This window comes from Bos mutus, chromosome 27 (genome assembly GCF_027580195.1).
Source record: "Bos mutus isolate GX-2022 chromosome 27, NWIPB_WYAK_1.1, whole genome shotgun sequence".
NCBI lineage: Eukaryota > Metazoa > Chordata > Mammalia > Artiodactyla > Bovidae > Bos > Bos mutus.
In genome coordinates, this window is record NC_091643.1 from 25,778,134 (window position 1) to 25,792,829 (window position 14,696).

A 14,696-nucleotide genomic window follows, 5' to 3' on the forward strand; every position below is an offset into this window, starting at 1 on the left:
GAAAGGAAACTTAATGAAACTCTCTGAGCTTGTTTCCACATTAGTAAAATCAAGAGAGCAGAATCTACCCCTCAGATGTTATGAGGGTTATCTAAGATATAGTATGGGTGTCCCAAGTGGCTCAGTGGTAAAGAATCCACCTGCCAAGCAGGAGACATGGGTTTGATCCCTGGATCAGTAAGATCCCTTGGAGAAGGAACTGGCAACCCACTCCAGTATTCTTGCCTGGGAAATCTCATGGACAGAGGATCCTGGTGGGTTACAGTCCATGGGGTCCCCAAGATTCAGACACACCTGAGAGACTAAACAATAACAAAACATAATACATTATGAAAAATACTGTGCAAGCTGTCAGCCACTTTATAAATGTTGGTTGTAATCACTGCCTTTAATCTTTGGTCTGGAAGTGCTATCACAATGAGTAACAAATGATGATCATGCTCTTAAATTGTTTCTTCTCTAATAGGACAAAATATATGTGATCGTTCTTTTCTCTTTATTGAGTACAAAAAGTAATCATGTTACAGTCACTCCCTGGTGCTTCTTCTGGGTTCACAGTATTGCAGGGCCTTATAATTGACCATATTTTGGGTATTTCAAATGCCAACTCTTATTAGAAAGATCTCCAAAGTACTATTTTTTTTGAAACTAAAATTTAATATAAATCAATGCACTGAGTAGAAGTTTGTCTCCATATATATGGGAACCTTCATAATTAAGGGCCTGTAGAATGCCATGTTTAATCTCCACAGATGAATCATTTTCCAAATGGATTAAGACTGCTTTTCTATCTCTAAACATTATGTGGTGCTGGAACAGCATGTTTTTTCTTTCTGGAAGCAGGAAACTGACTTGCAGGATATCTTGCTTTCTCTTCTTGCCTCTGGGCTTTGATCTTTTTATGACAGCTAGGACCCTCAAGAAGAGAGAGAACTTCATGTAGCATAGATGGAGCAAGCTGAGAAAACAGAAAGGACAGAAGCTAAGTAGAATTACTGTGAAGCAGAAGAAGAATTCATGTTTTACCTATTCATGTTTTGTTTGTTAAAAAAAAATCTTTATTTTGTATTGAAGTATAGCTGATTAATAAAGTTGTGATAAAAAAACAACATTGTGATAATTTCAGGGGCACAGCCGAGGGACTTAGCCATACATATCCACATATGCATTCTCCGCACACTCTCCTCCCACCCAGGCTGCCACGTAACACTGAGCAGAGTTCTCTGTGGTATGCAGTGTGTCCCTGTTGGTTATCCATTTTAAATATAGCAGTGTGTACATGTCCATCCCAGGCTCCCTAACTATCCCTGCCCCTGACCCTTCTCCCCTGGCAACCATAAGTTTTTTCTCTAAGCCTGTAAGTCTGTTTCCGGTTTTGTAAATAGTTCATTTGTCACATTTCTTTTTAGATTCTATGTATAAGGGATGGCATGTGCTATTTCTCCTTCTCTGTCTGATTTACTTCACTCAGTATGAAAATCTCTAGGTCCATCCATGTTACTACAAGTGGCATTATGTCATTGTTTTTAATACTAAGTAATATTCCATTGTGTATGTATATCACATCTTTTTATCCATTCCTCTGTTGATGGACGTTTAGGTTGCTTCCGTGTCTTGGCTCTTGTAAACAGCACTGCAATAAACTAGTTGTGTTTTGTTAAATATGCAATCTGTTGTTTATGTCTCCTTAGGTGAGGAAGTCCGGAATCCTCAGAAAGCTATTCCTATTGGAATTGTGACTTCTCTGCTCGTTTGCTTTATGGCCTATTTTGGGGTCTCGGCAGCTTTAACACTGATGATGCCATACTACCTCCTGGATGAGAAAAGCCCACTTCCTGTGGCCTTCGAGTACGTTGGATGGGGGCCAGCCAAATACGTCGTTGCAGCGGGCTCCCTCTGTGCTTTGTCAACGAGGTACATCGCGCTGTCTTTGGGGCAGGGCTGTGTGGGTTACTGCAGAGGTAGCTGGTGTCCACAGAATTGCTTTTGTATGTTTTAAAAACAATCCTCTTAGAAACATATCATACAACTATATTCTCTGAATTGTTCACCCAGAATTGCTGTATCGAAATCTTAAGTGATAAAATCTTTTCTCCCTGAGCTGTTAAAAGTCAGTTTTTCAAGATAATGATGGTCCAAGCTTCCAAGGATCTGTATGGCATTTATGCACATTTATATATTTCATACATATTTGCATATGTATGTATTGTAAAACTTATTGTAAAACTTGACAGTACTTATACTAGTATGTTTCCCTGCTGGCTTTGGTGTTACTTGTAGTGCTGCAGACAACTGAGACCTTATGTGCAGACTTGACAGTTTCTGCTGTTTTTTTAAAATAGTATCAAGTCTGTGTGAGTGAAAACTATATGCTGTGGCATTGTTAAGTGTAAGGTGCTTTTTGTTATGAAACATTGAAACTTTTTGTCTTAGCACTGATCAGAGTGAACTTGGTCTAGAAATAGAAATTACTGTTCTCAAGTTAATGGTGGAGATTTGTATACATCTGTGTCATAAGAATAGTTGAATCTCAGGTATTCAGATTTTCAGTAGCTGCTTATATTAATATTTTATAATTCATTTCTCAAGTTTCCTGAGCTACTCATATTTTAACTTAACATGATCATATTTCACTTGAGTGCTGTACTGTAGAGCACTGTTACAAAGAGAAAATTAATCTCTGCTTGATTACTAATTTTTTGAAGTGAAATTTTTCTAAAATTTCAAAAATAAATTTTAAAATTAAAAAAAAATTTAAATTGAAAAAATTTAAATTTAAAAAATAAATCTTTTGTATAATTAATCAGCCTAGCTCTTTTATCCCCCCTCAAAATCCCTTTTTTTTTTGTATTCAAGATAGTATTAAGCAGCAATTACAAGTTACCTCTTGGATCCTCAGCCATCTGATAATATTAAGGTTTATTCTGAATAGTTTTAAAAATCTGAACTGTAAAGATACTTTGTACCATAGTTTTAAAAGAGAGAAGGCAAAGATTTATTTGTGGCCAAGCTCAACCACGCTTTATTAAAAGATAAAGGAGATGGAGTTTAAAAAGTGTATTTTACTTATTTTCTCTTAAATTGTAAGTTTTTTTTACAACTTAATCATGTATGGAATGATGCAGTCAGTAAACACACAAGTAATTCAAAACAGCTAAAGCAAAAATCATTTTCTTAAACTTCACTCTTACTGATGTTTAATTCAGGCTACTTCTATGTACCAAATTTACAGTGAGTTCATCTTTTTTCCTTTTTCTATCTTGATTATCTCATGCTGAGAATTATTTCAAATTTGATCAAAAAATAATGGTAAAATAATGTAAAAATGTGTAATTATTGAATAAATGAAGTGACTAGATACTATGAAATGAAATTACTTAATCTTTTCTATAATTATATGTCAATTTATAAATTTTCTAAGTTAAAAATGTCTTAATGACATGATTATTTTTTTTAAGTCTTAATTACTTAGTTTTAATTCAGTAGTAATCATGGGCCTGCACAAATTCTTTGCAGCATTGTTTTTAGTCTGATAATTGTGCTGAGCAGATTATCTCTCAGAGTATAATGAATTGCACCATGGTTAATATTTTTAAATACCCAATCATATTACATTTAAAAAATAACAAATAGCTGTGATGCTGAGTTTTATACAATGACTTAATTGCAGCTCTGTGATGTAATCTTGCATGAATGTGTTTGCCATACTGCATGTGTTTGCTTTTTATTCAGTCTTCTTGGATCCATTTTCCCAATGCCTCGTGTAATCTATGCTATGGCGGAGGATGGGTTGCTTTTCAAATGTCTAGCTCAAATCAATTCCAAAACGAAGACACCAATAATTGCTACTTTATCATCGGGTGCAGTGGCAGGTGAGAGAGAGTTGACTTTTATTAAGTAAAGGGGGATCTTTTTTCATCAAGGATTCTGGGAAAAAATGGAAAATTAGGTGGTTTTCTATTTTGACATGTATAAATATCAATAACTTTTCAGTGAATGTTTCCTATTTTGAACCTCTTTTTGGTATAGGTTCTGTACTTTAGTGTGTCCAGTCTTTACCTGTATAGACTCGTCTAGACTAATACTTGTAATAACTCACTTGTGGATTATGGATTTTTCTGTTCTAGTCTTCTGGGTTCCATGTTTCCTTTACCCCGAATTCTGTTTGCCATGGCCCGGGATGGCTTACTGTTTAGATTTCTTGCCAGAGTGAGTAAGAGGCAGTCACCGGTAGCTGCCACACTGACTGCAGGGGTCATTTCTGGTAAGCTCTACAATCATAGGGTTCTTCAGCATTAGGCTTGAGCGTTTATGCTCATGCATGGACTTATACAGTGGGTCTGCTTGCTGTGCATGTAAGTTGAAAACAAAATCACTGATAAATGAGGGTATGAACATTGGGATCACATCTGCAAATGGTGGTGGCAGTGGTCTACTGAAATTTGTAACTGACCCTTTGAGATTTGGTACCGTTTTGTTACCTTAACCTTTGGCGCTTCTAACAAATGTGCAAAGGGTTACAGTGGTTCCTTATCATGTATCAAGTATTCAGTGCTTTTCAGATCTATGAAACAAACACATAAAATTGTATTATCAACACACAAAACGTTAATTAAAGAATGATTACTTAATCCTTGAATTGTTAATTAAAAATGATTCAATATTTTGTTTGTTATCCAGGATGTAAGTTGAATATTGCTAAATGGTCATAGGATTTTTGAAAAGCTAAAGTTTACCCATTCTTAATTAAATATAAGAAATATCAAAGATAATTTATACTTGGCCATTGTTATTACTGCCCTCAGTATGGTGGCTAACCCCACTTCCTGGGCCCATCATAGTTCTCCAAGAGTTACTAATACCTATATTATCATAAACCCCATCAGGAATCTATTTTTCCTTTCAAGAGCTTTGATATTACGTCATGTTTTCAAAAAAACAACTCCAGATGCCTACCATTTGGCATGTCATAATATCCATCAAAATGCTTTTGTCCAGATTCTATTCCACATGAAAAGTTGCAGAGAATTTGCAGATTGAGAGAATGGCCTTAAAGGTGGTATTGTATAGAGCAAGAGAAGGACTGTACCAAGCTTTAGAGAGAAAATGGTAAACACTCTTAGTAGTATAAATTCAGACCAAAGATGATAATTTTGTCGAGGCTCTGAATTGTTGGGAAATTAGATTACAGAATACTAATGCTTAATTATGTATGAAATAGGATTCTTTCAGAATCTAAGTATTTTCCTAAATAACTGCACTTTATAAAATGTTTTCTAATAAACTTGTCCTTTTATTAAGATGTATGGTGGGAAGTCAAAACACTTATTTTCTCAGTGCTTAAGATTTCTGCCCCCATAAAATGAAGTTTTCACTAGACGATGTAAGGCCCACTTTATGATTAAATATGCATTATGATATTAATGAAAGTTCATAAATCTTGACAAAAGATAACATATTTTATTTACTCCATAAAAGCTTTTATTTTTTCCTATAAAATCTTGCCCGTTAATTCTCTATTATATATTCAGAATTTTTAAAAATTTACCCTTCTTCCTTTAGGAGGAATTTAATTTGACAGCATAATAAGATATTGAAATTAATAATTACAAGAAGATAATTATAGCATTTTTAATGCACTAAAACATTACATTTTTGCTATTTTGTAGTCTCACCTCTTGCTTGTTTTTAACTTAGATCAGAGAGCTTGTATGGATAATTTATCATTTTCTTCTGTTTTGGCTTCCTAAAACAGGTTATCTGTGATTCTTACAAGACATTAAAATTGTAATCTAATGTATAGCTATACTAGCAATGGAAATTTTTCAAAATAAGGCATGGGATGTATTTAAAGAAACAGTGTGGGACTTCCCTGGCAGTCCAGTGGTTCAGACTTCGTCTTCCAATCCAGGGAGCACGGGCTTGATCCCCGGTCAGGGAGCTAAGATCCCATATACCTCGGGGCCGAAACACCAAAACATAAAGTGGAAGCAATATTAGTGAAGTTGCTCAGTCGTGTCCGACTCGTTGCAACCCCGTGGACTGTAGCCTATCAGGCTCCTCCGTCCATGGGATTTTCCAGGCAAGAGTGCTGGAGTGGATTTCCATTTCCTTCTCCAGGGGATGTTCCTGACCCAGGGATTGAACCTGGGTCTCCCACATTGCAGGCAGATGCTTTACCGTCTGAGCCACCAGGGAAGCAATATTGTAACACATTCAATAAAGACTTTTTAAATGGTCCACATGAAGTATAAAAATAAAAAAAAAGGAAAAAAATAATATGCTATTTTAGACAGGCCACGGCCATATTGGTTTAGCTGGAGCCTTCTTCTACCTGTGGTGCAGGAGACCTGGGTTGGATCCCTGGGTTGCAGATCCCTGGAGAAGGGCATGGCAACCCACTCCAGTATTCTTGCCTGGAGAATCCCATGGACAGAGGAGCCTGTTGGGCTATAGTCCATGGTGTCCAAAGAGTCAGACACGACTGAGTGACTAACACGCACACACACCACTTCTACCCAGTGGTTGTAACCTTGCTAAGTTAGCCTGTCTGTTAAAAAAGAGTAATGACCCTATTAGGTTAAACCATGTGAAACTGCTGGGGTTTTATTAAAAACAGTCAAATGCTGATCTATAAAGCTGAACCTAAATGATTGCCCCTGTCTCATAGGACTATTGAATTGAAGATAAATTGAGATCATAAAGATAGAAAGCTTGCTGAGATGTCTGGAGTGCCACATGAGTGGGGTGTGGTGTTCTCTACTTATTATGATAAGGACAACTATTTGGTAAATTCCAGTTAATATCGTCACTATTTTAATGGTTCACCGGAGAAAAAAATTGGAAGCTGCAAGTTAACTATTCAACTGTGTGAAGTATACTTTGCCTCTTAACATTATTAGGGCTTGGAGGTAGCCCCAAATAGTTTAAATTTAGTCAGAGTGTGTGGTTTTAATCAGGATAGAATTTATATTCTATCTGAAGCATAATTTAATTGGACCTCATCCTGTCTAAGATATAACTCAGAATGCAGATGGAAATTAAAATGATTATGTAACATCTATAATGAAAGCTCTTCCATTTGAATTCTTTTATTTTTATTTTTTAAAGGAGCCTGCCAGTATTTCCTGGCAATGTTTTTTCTCCTGAAACATCAAAGGCAAATATTCTGTCATACGGTATTTTCACTCTTTGTCAGGCCAATATTTTTTAAGTAATCAAAGTAGATGTATTTTGTACTTGATAGATCGCTGAGGGGTTTTTAAGTTTTATTAGCAGTGTGTATGACCTAAGGAACATCTTATTAACTATAAGAAACACACTTTCTAAGCTTTACTTGACTTATCATTGGCAATAAAACAAAAAATTTCCCATCACTTATCTCTGACTTGGCATCAGCTGTCTGGAATTTTCTCATGGGCTCTCTTCTTACCCCTCTTTCTTTTCCCCAATAGCTGTGATGGCGTTCCTTTTCGACCTGAAGGCCCTCGTGGACATGATGTCCATTGGGACACTTCTGGCATACTCTCTGGTCGCGGCCTGTGTTCTCATCCTCAGGTGAGTTGTCCTTCTTGCCAACTGAAGGTTCTGAAGGGTGTGTGTCAGTTGAAGCCCGGGAAAGAAAGACAGTTAGGGCTCACTGGCCTTGTTTTCATGGAGTTCGCTGTCTCAGAAGTGAGAGGCCATGGGCACACAAACGTGAATACGAAGCATATTTAGCATACTTGGTCCTTAAGCGAACAAATACAGTTGGTAATTATCAATAGGTTGGCCTAATCTATGTGAACAACAAATTCTCATAACGTATAAAAACACTTCAGAATACTGTATTTTTAGTCCTAGTGATTCAGCTGCTAAGCTCTTAGGCTAAAGATTTAATCTTTATATGTATGGCCGAGTCCCTTTGCTGTTCGCCTGAAACTATCAGAACATTGTTAACTGGCTGTGCTGGTGCTCAGTCACTAAGTCGTGTCCAACTCTTTGGGATCCCATGGACTATAACCCTCCAGATTCTGCTATCCATGGGATATTCCAGGCAAGAATACTGGACTGGGTTGCCATATCCTCCTCCAGGGAATATTCCTGATCCACATCTCCTGCATCAGCAGGCGGACTCTTTTACCACTGACCCATCTGGGAAGCCCTAACCAGCTCTGTCCCAATATAATATAGTGATAGTGAAGTTGCTCAGTCATGTGTAACTCTTGGCAACCCCACGGACTGTAGCCCACCAGGCTCCTCCATCCATGGGATTTTCCAGGCAAGAGTACTGGAGTGGGGTGCCATTTTCTTCTCCAGGGGATCTTCCCAACCCAGGGATCAAACCTGGATCTCCTGCATTACATGCAGATTCTTTACCGAGCTCCTAGGGAAGCCCCTAATATAAAATAAAAAGATTTAATCAAAGAAGTACATATAGATATATGCAAAGGATGTTCATGGAAAAGGTAATTTATGATAGTGAAAAAATTGAACTAAGTGAATATCAATAGTATATCAATCAGTTCAGTTGTCTCTCAGTCGTGCCCGACTCTTTGCAGCCCCACGGACTGCGGCACGCCAGGCTTCCCTGTCAATAGTATTAAACAATAAGGTCCTACTATAGAGCACAGGAAACCATATTCAGTATCCCATAATAAACCATAATGGAAAAGCATATGAAAAAGGATATATATACACATACATAAACTGAAACACTTTGCTGTACACCAAAAACTAACACAGCATTATAAATCAACTATACTTCAGTTAAAAAAAATAGAATAGTTACATAAGAGTACAGTAGACTGTTCTACAGCAAATAAAATTATATTTAATTATATGGAGAGATATATCAGTTTCTGGATGCAAAGCTATATGTAGCATCTGAATTTATTTAACTAACATACATTTGCACACAAAAAATGATTTTTGCAAATATATACACATATTTGCATTTTTAACTGGCTGAATTTGTAATAAAATGCTAACAGTGATTCACACTGAATGTTATGGATTATTTTAATTTTCTTCATGCTTTTGTGCATTTTTTCACAGTGAGCATATTTCTTCTTTAGTTGGGGGACAAATATTACTTTTAAGTTTAAGCAAAAGCTTCTCAGAAGATCCCACTGGGGAGACCAGGGCAGATGTTGGGAGCTAAAGCAGGCTGATATCTTGATACCAGCCAAAGAGGAAGAGGATCTGTAATAAAGGAGAATGGGTAGGAGGTGGCTGATGAGGGAGAGGAAACCAGGGAGGCAGGCTGCAGTGAGACCTTCCAGTACCAAACTGAAGGCTGCATATTATATTACCCTGTGCGTGCATGTGTGCTAAGTCGCTTCAGTCGTGTCTGACTGTTTGTGACCCTATGGACTGTAGCCCACCAGGCTCCTCTGTCCATGGGATTCTACAGGCAAGCATACTGGAGTGGATTGCCGTGCCCTCCTCCAGGGGATCTTCCTGACCCAGGGATCGGAGCTGCGTCTCCTGCGGCTCCTACATTGCAGTTGGACTCTTTACTGCTGAGCCACAGGGGAAGCCCATGTTACCTTGTAGCTGATATTTAACCAGGGTTTCTGTTTACAGGGTTGCTGTTTTCATGAACGGCATCTCCTTTGAACATAGATAATTCCAGAGTAATCATTTATCATCACAGGTGCCACACTTTAAAATGTAACTCTCTTCAGCATCTAATATATATAACTTTCTAATCAAGTGGCAATCAGGAAATTCTGAGTTGCTGCAGGTATTTTGCTGAGCACATGTGTGACTTGGCTCAGCAACCCTGAGGCTGCAGCCACAAGACGTGTGCATTTACTGCACCAGCCGTGAATGGAAATGTCTCCATTAGAGTTTTAGGTGCTTGTTTCATTTGGACCAAGTGTTTGAGAATAAAGACACACACTTTTACTTGGGAATAGGTACCAGCCCGGCTTATCTTACGAGCAACCCAAGTACTGTTCTGAGAAAGAAGCTCTGGGATCGTGCGCCAACAGAACCTCCAAAAGCAAGTCTCAGGTCACCATGCTGCCAGGACAGGGCTTCAGCCTGCGAACCCTCTTCAACCCCTCGCTTCTGCCTACAAAACAGTCTGCTTCTCTCGTCAGCTTTCTGGTAGGATTCCTGGGTAAGTTCCCTTCACTGTATACCTTATGAAGACCCAGTGGGTGTGTGTGGGTGGAGCAGGATGATGTGAAAGAGGATGAAAGAATATGTTAGCACTGCTCTCAGTCCTGAAATGTTCACCTAGGGGTCACTGGTCATTGAGATCTTCCTTATGTTAGCAGAATAAATCGATGGTATATTGGTAATTGAAGAAGAAAGGAAGAAATTCCCTCGGGCAGGGGTCCCCAGCCTCTGGGATCTAATGCCTGATGATCCGAGGGGGAGCTAATGTAATAATAATAGAGATAAATTGCACAGTAACTGTAATACACTTGAATCATCCGCAAACCATCCCCTACCATCCATGGAAAAATTGTCTTCAGTGAAACTGGTCTCTGATGCTAGAAAGGTTGGGAACTGCTGCCCTGAGGTGAGAGTGCAGAAGTACAGAATTGGTCCATTTTGTGAGCCTTGAGGGTTCTTTTTGTGCGACGCGAAGTACACCTGCCCGAAACTGAACTGGGACCCAGGGAGCGTGGGAGGCCATACTGCAGATCCTGCTCGCTCACCCACAGTTACATAATCAAGCGTATTTTCAGCAACATTTATTGATGTGCCAGGAACCCTGCTGGGTACTTGGGATGTCAGGAAAGATGGTCCTTCCTCTCACTGGACAGCCTCATTGGTGGCGAGCTAAGGGCAGTACAAGTTTCTCTGAGAGCACATGGGAGGGACCCCTAATTCAGACTTGATAATCAGAGATCGTCTGGGTAGGCAGTGATGCCACTCTCTGAAATAGGAAGAAAAGGTGCAGATCATGTATTATTTGTTTACATGAACAGTGTTTACAACAGCTGAACACAAACAGACTTGTTTTCCCCATTGGAAAAAAAGGGCACTAGCCACCCTGGACAACATTCCATCAGTCCAAGTGATCTCATCTGAGACTGGCAGGAAGGCAGGATGGTAGAGTCCAGAGGGGAGACTGACTCCTAAGGAGGAGACAGTCATGAGTAAGCGAAGCGGGATTCTTAAGTCATGGAAATCAGGCATTTCTTTCCAAAATAGAAATGAAGAATCTTAGTATTTGGCAGAGTAGATATATAAAGAACTTGCTATCAAAATAGACTTTGAATGAAGGGGTCTGAGTGAAGGTCACGTGCTGGTTTTGTTTCACGAGCATGTCATCTCCGCAGCATTCCTCATCCTGGGCCTGAGTGTTCTGACCACGCACAGCGTCCACACCATCGCCAGACTGGAGGCATGGAGCCTGGCTCTCCTGGTGCTGTTTCTCGCTCTCTGTGTTGCCATCGTGCTCATCATCTGGAGGCAGCCCCAGAATCAGCAGAAAGTAGCATTTATGGTATGTGTCATGAGGATTCATGATCCTAAATATTATGCATGTTTTCTCTTGTATGTTGGTTTTTGTGATTTGTTTCTTTTTAAAAAAACAAACACACTTTTATGGTGTTAACCAGTGAACAACGGTCCTTTGGGATGTTCCTTTTTGTCTTAAGTGTTCTTTTCAAAAACTTGGATGTGTTCCTAGTACATTATTCTATGTAATAGTAAACAAATTTCTTGTTCAATACTCTAAAACATCAGAAAAATAACTAGAGTATTTTAGAAATTCAGGAAGGTCCCCACACCCAAAGCCCTTCCACTGTGAAGTGAAGTTATTCTGTCCATTTGAACTAAGAGCAGAATTTAGCTTGAAGAGGGCTTCCTGAAAGAATCCCCCTGAGATCCCAAGAGTGGTCAGAGTTCCAGTGGCATACCTTCTTGATATCAGAATGAAACCACTAAACCCTAAACTAAGCCCTGAAACCTACTGCATCTTGGTGATAACGCAGGTGTTACACAGCGGCTGGATAACCCTCTGTAGCTTTGGGCTGCAGTAAACAGTGGGAAATACGGGGCTCCTTTTAGTAGTCTCTAGACGTTGTTGTTTAGTCACTAAGTCATGTCTGACTCTTTTGCAACCCCATGGACTGTAGCCCGCTGGGCTCCTCTGTCCATGGAATTCTCTAGGCAAGAATACTGGAGTGGATTGCCATTCCCTTTTCCAGGGGAGTCTTCCCAACCCAGGGATCGAGCCCAGGTCTCCCACATTAAGGTGGATTCTTTACCATTGAGCCACCTGGGAAGCCCATTCTCTAGATAAGTGGTTTTTGTTCAAGCTGTTCTTTTTGTGAGAATATAATCACACTGACACACTGTGACAGTATCTATGTATGTCAAATTAGTTGCCACCATGTCAAAACAATTTGAGGAATGTGTTTTAAAATTTGAGTGTATTTAAGAAGATACTTTCCCTCCTCAGGTTCCATTCTTACCGTTCCTGCCAGCCTTCAGCATCCTGGTGAACATTTACCTAATGGTACAGTTGAGTGCAGACACCTGGATCCGATTTAGCGTCTGGATGGCGCTTGGTGGGTCTTCTCCTGTTTCACTTTCTGAACGTGGGCTCTCTCTTTCCCATGTCGTGTGCTGTTCCAGAGAAATGCACCCCACCCCCTCCCTAGAAACAAAAGCTTTTTTTGGTTTCCTCCTTTCCAAGTTTTAGAATACCTGAATGCCTACATTTCCAGATGTTTTCCAAATACCTTTTTAAAATTCAATTGCTACAGTAACCCTGTAAAACTCTGTAGATCCTATTTTTTCTAACTTCTTGAGTAAAAAAAAATGAAGCCCCCCTCACCAAAAATCAAGGGGTCTAATTTGCAAATGGCACCCCTAAAGTCTGATTACAGAGCCAGTTCCTTCCAGAGCACCATTGAATTTCTGGCAACATTTTGAATGAGCTAATTGCAAGAAATTTCTTTTCCCATACCTAAATGTCTTTTATTAGACCCTTGGGGTGGAATTTGACCTTACATACTGTGAGTGAGCTGATTTACGTCTACACTGCGTCGGTTTTCATCATGACTTCTTCAGTGTCTTGTGTGAAAGCTGACTTGTAAATTCAGAGTTTGTCATAACTGGTGGCCTGAGGAGTTTGAGAGTTTGTGCCTTTTGATGGTCCTCCCATTGGCATAATGAGTCTCACTCACTTGGGTGTGTGTGTGTGTGTGTGTGTGTTTGCTTTGGCTATAAATTAACTTCATTTAAGTCTCAAGCCACCAACCCCCTTGAGCCAATGGGAGGTTTAACCTAGTCGGTTCTCCCCTCCCCCCACAGCCGCACTAGTTTTGCCCATTTTGGGGGGAGATCTGACACGGTGCCAAGAAATTGGGGTGGATCAAAGGTTATCCATCCACACAGGTTGCACTGGGGCATTCTGTCCCTGCGGCCGCTCCTGGTAGGCAGCTCTGTCTTATCAGGGCCAGGATCCTGATGGGAGCCCCCGGCGACTTGGCTGTGCCCTCCGGAATGAACCACAGAGTCATTCCTTTGGGGTCTCGCCACCTCCCCTGGGGCTGCCAGGAAGCCGAGCCCAAACCCCGGGGCACAGGAAGCAGAACTCCTTCCCTTCCTCAGAGCCCAGAAGACTGTACTCTGGCGGAGAGCTTCCCCACGCTCCTGCCTTTCCTCGAACCACTGCCTCTTTCCTCAGCTGTAGCCCCCTGAAGCTCAGTCGTGTGCTTATCCGTGGTGAAGAGTGGGAACCGCAGAACCAGACTCCCCTGTTTCAGTCCTCCCCTGCTGTTTGTTAGCCGTGTCACCTGGGTCATATTCCACCCCTGCTTCTAAGTGCCTCGGTTTCTTTGTGAAATGGTGGCATCGCCACCTTTATTTGAGGACAGAAAGGCTAGCTCTCCAAACCTCTAAGGACATGAGAGGAAATAGAATCCGTTCTAACAACTGCACATGCCAGAATACGCATTGGTGGGCTGCTTCCCATGGTTTACATGGGAAAATTACAATGCATTTCACATCAACCCAAAACTCTCAATCAACTTTTAAAATTATAGCTAAAACACAGCAAAAATGCCTACATATCCTGTGAGAATACTGAAAATCTTCCCCCCTGACCCTCAGTCAGTGTGGTGGTTAATAAACAGTTGCTTTTCATGTAGTTATTCATGCTCTCCTGGTGGCAGTAACGTGTGTAAGGCACACCCATGGCACACAGGGTGTGCGCCTGTGTTGTCACTTTGGTCAGGTCCAACTCTTTGCAGCCCTGTGGCCTATAGCCCACCAGGCCCCTCTGCCCATGGGCTTCTCCAGGTGAGAATACTGGAGTGGGTTGCCATGCCCTCCTCCAGGGGATCTTCCCAACCCAGGGATCAAATCCCAGGTCTCCAGCATCACAGACAGATTCTTTACCCACTAAGCCACCTGGGAAGCCCATTCACACAGGACATGTTTTCCAAAATATCTGACTGTGTCTCCAATAATCCAGCACTTGTATTTGGGGAGTATTTGAGACTTTTCCCCATATATCCTTTTGTTTAAAGTATCGTGTTAACTTTTGAGGAGGTAAATATTTTTTTACATAAACATTTCAAAAATATTTATTGAGAAAAACATGCATGTTCAGTTCAGTTCAGTCTCTCAGTCATGTCCGACTCTGCGACCCCATGAACCACAGCATTCCAGGCCTCCCTGTCCATCACCAACTCCCGCAGTTTACCTAAAGTCATGTCCATTGAGTCGGTGATGCCATC

The 14,696-nt window shown here is 40.4% G+C and overlaps 1 protein-coding gene across 3 annotated transcripts in view; it reads left to right on the forward strand.

Moving 5' to 3' along the window:
* The window catches only part of SLC7A2 (solute carrier family 7 member 2), a 71,861-nt gene that overhangs the window by 50,177 nt on the left and 6,988 nt on the right, over positions 1-14,696 (forward strand). For 2 of the 3 annotated variants that reach the window (XM_070364383.1, XM_070364381.1), the window contains exons 6-11: positions 1,692-1,914; positions 3,733-3,872; positions 7,455-7,557; positions 9,903-10,108; positions 11,283-11,449; positions 12,410-12,518. In XM_070364383.1, coding sequence (XP_070220484.1) covers positions 1,692-1,914; positions 3,733-3,872; positions 7,455-7,557; positions 9,903-10,108; positions 11,283-11,449; positions 12,410-12,518 — 948 coding nt within the window. Of the gene's footprint in view, positions 1-1,691; positions 1,915-3,732; positions 3,873-4,127; positions 4,265-7,454; positions 7,558-9,902; positions 10,109-11,282; positions 11,450-12,409; positions 12,519-14,696 lie in introns of all 3 variants that reach the window. The other variant, XM_070364382.1, reaches the window with a different exon arrangement.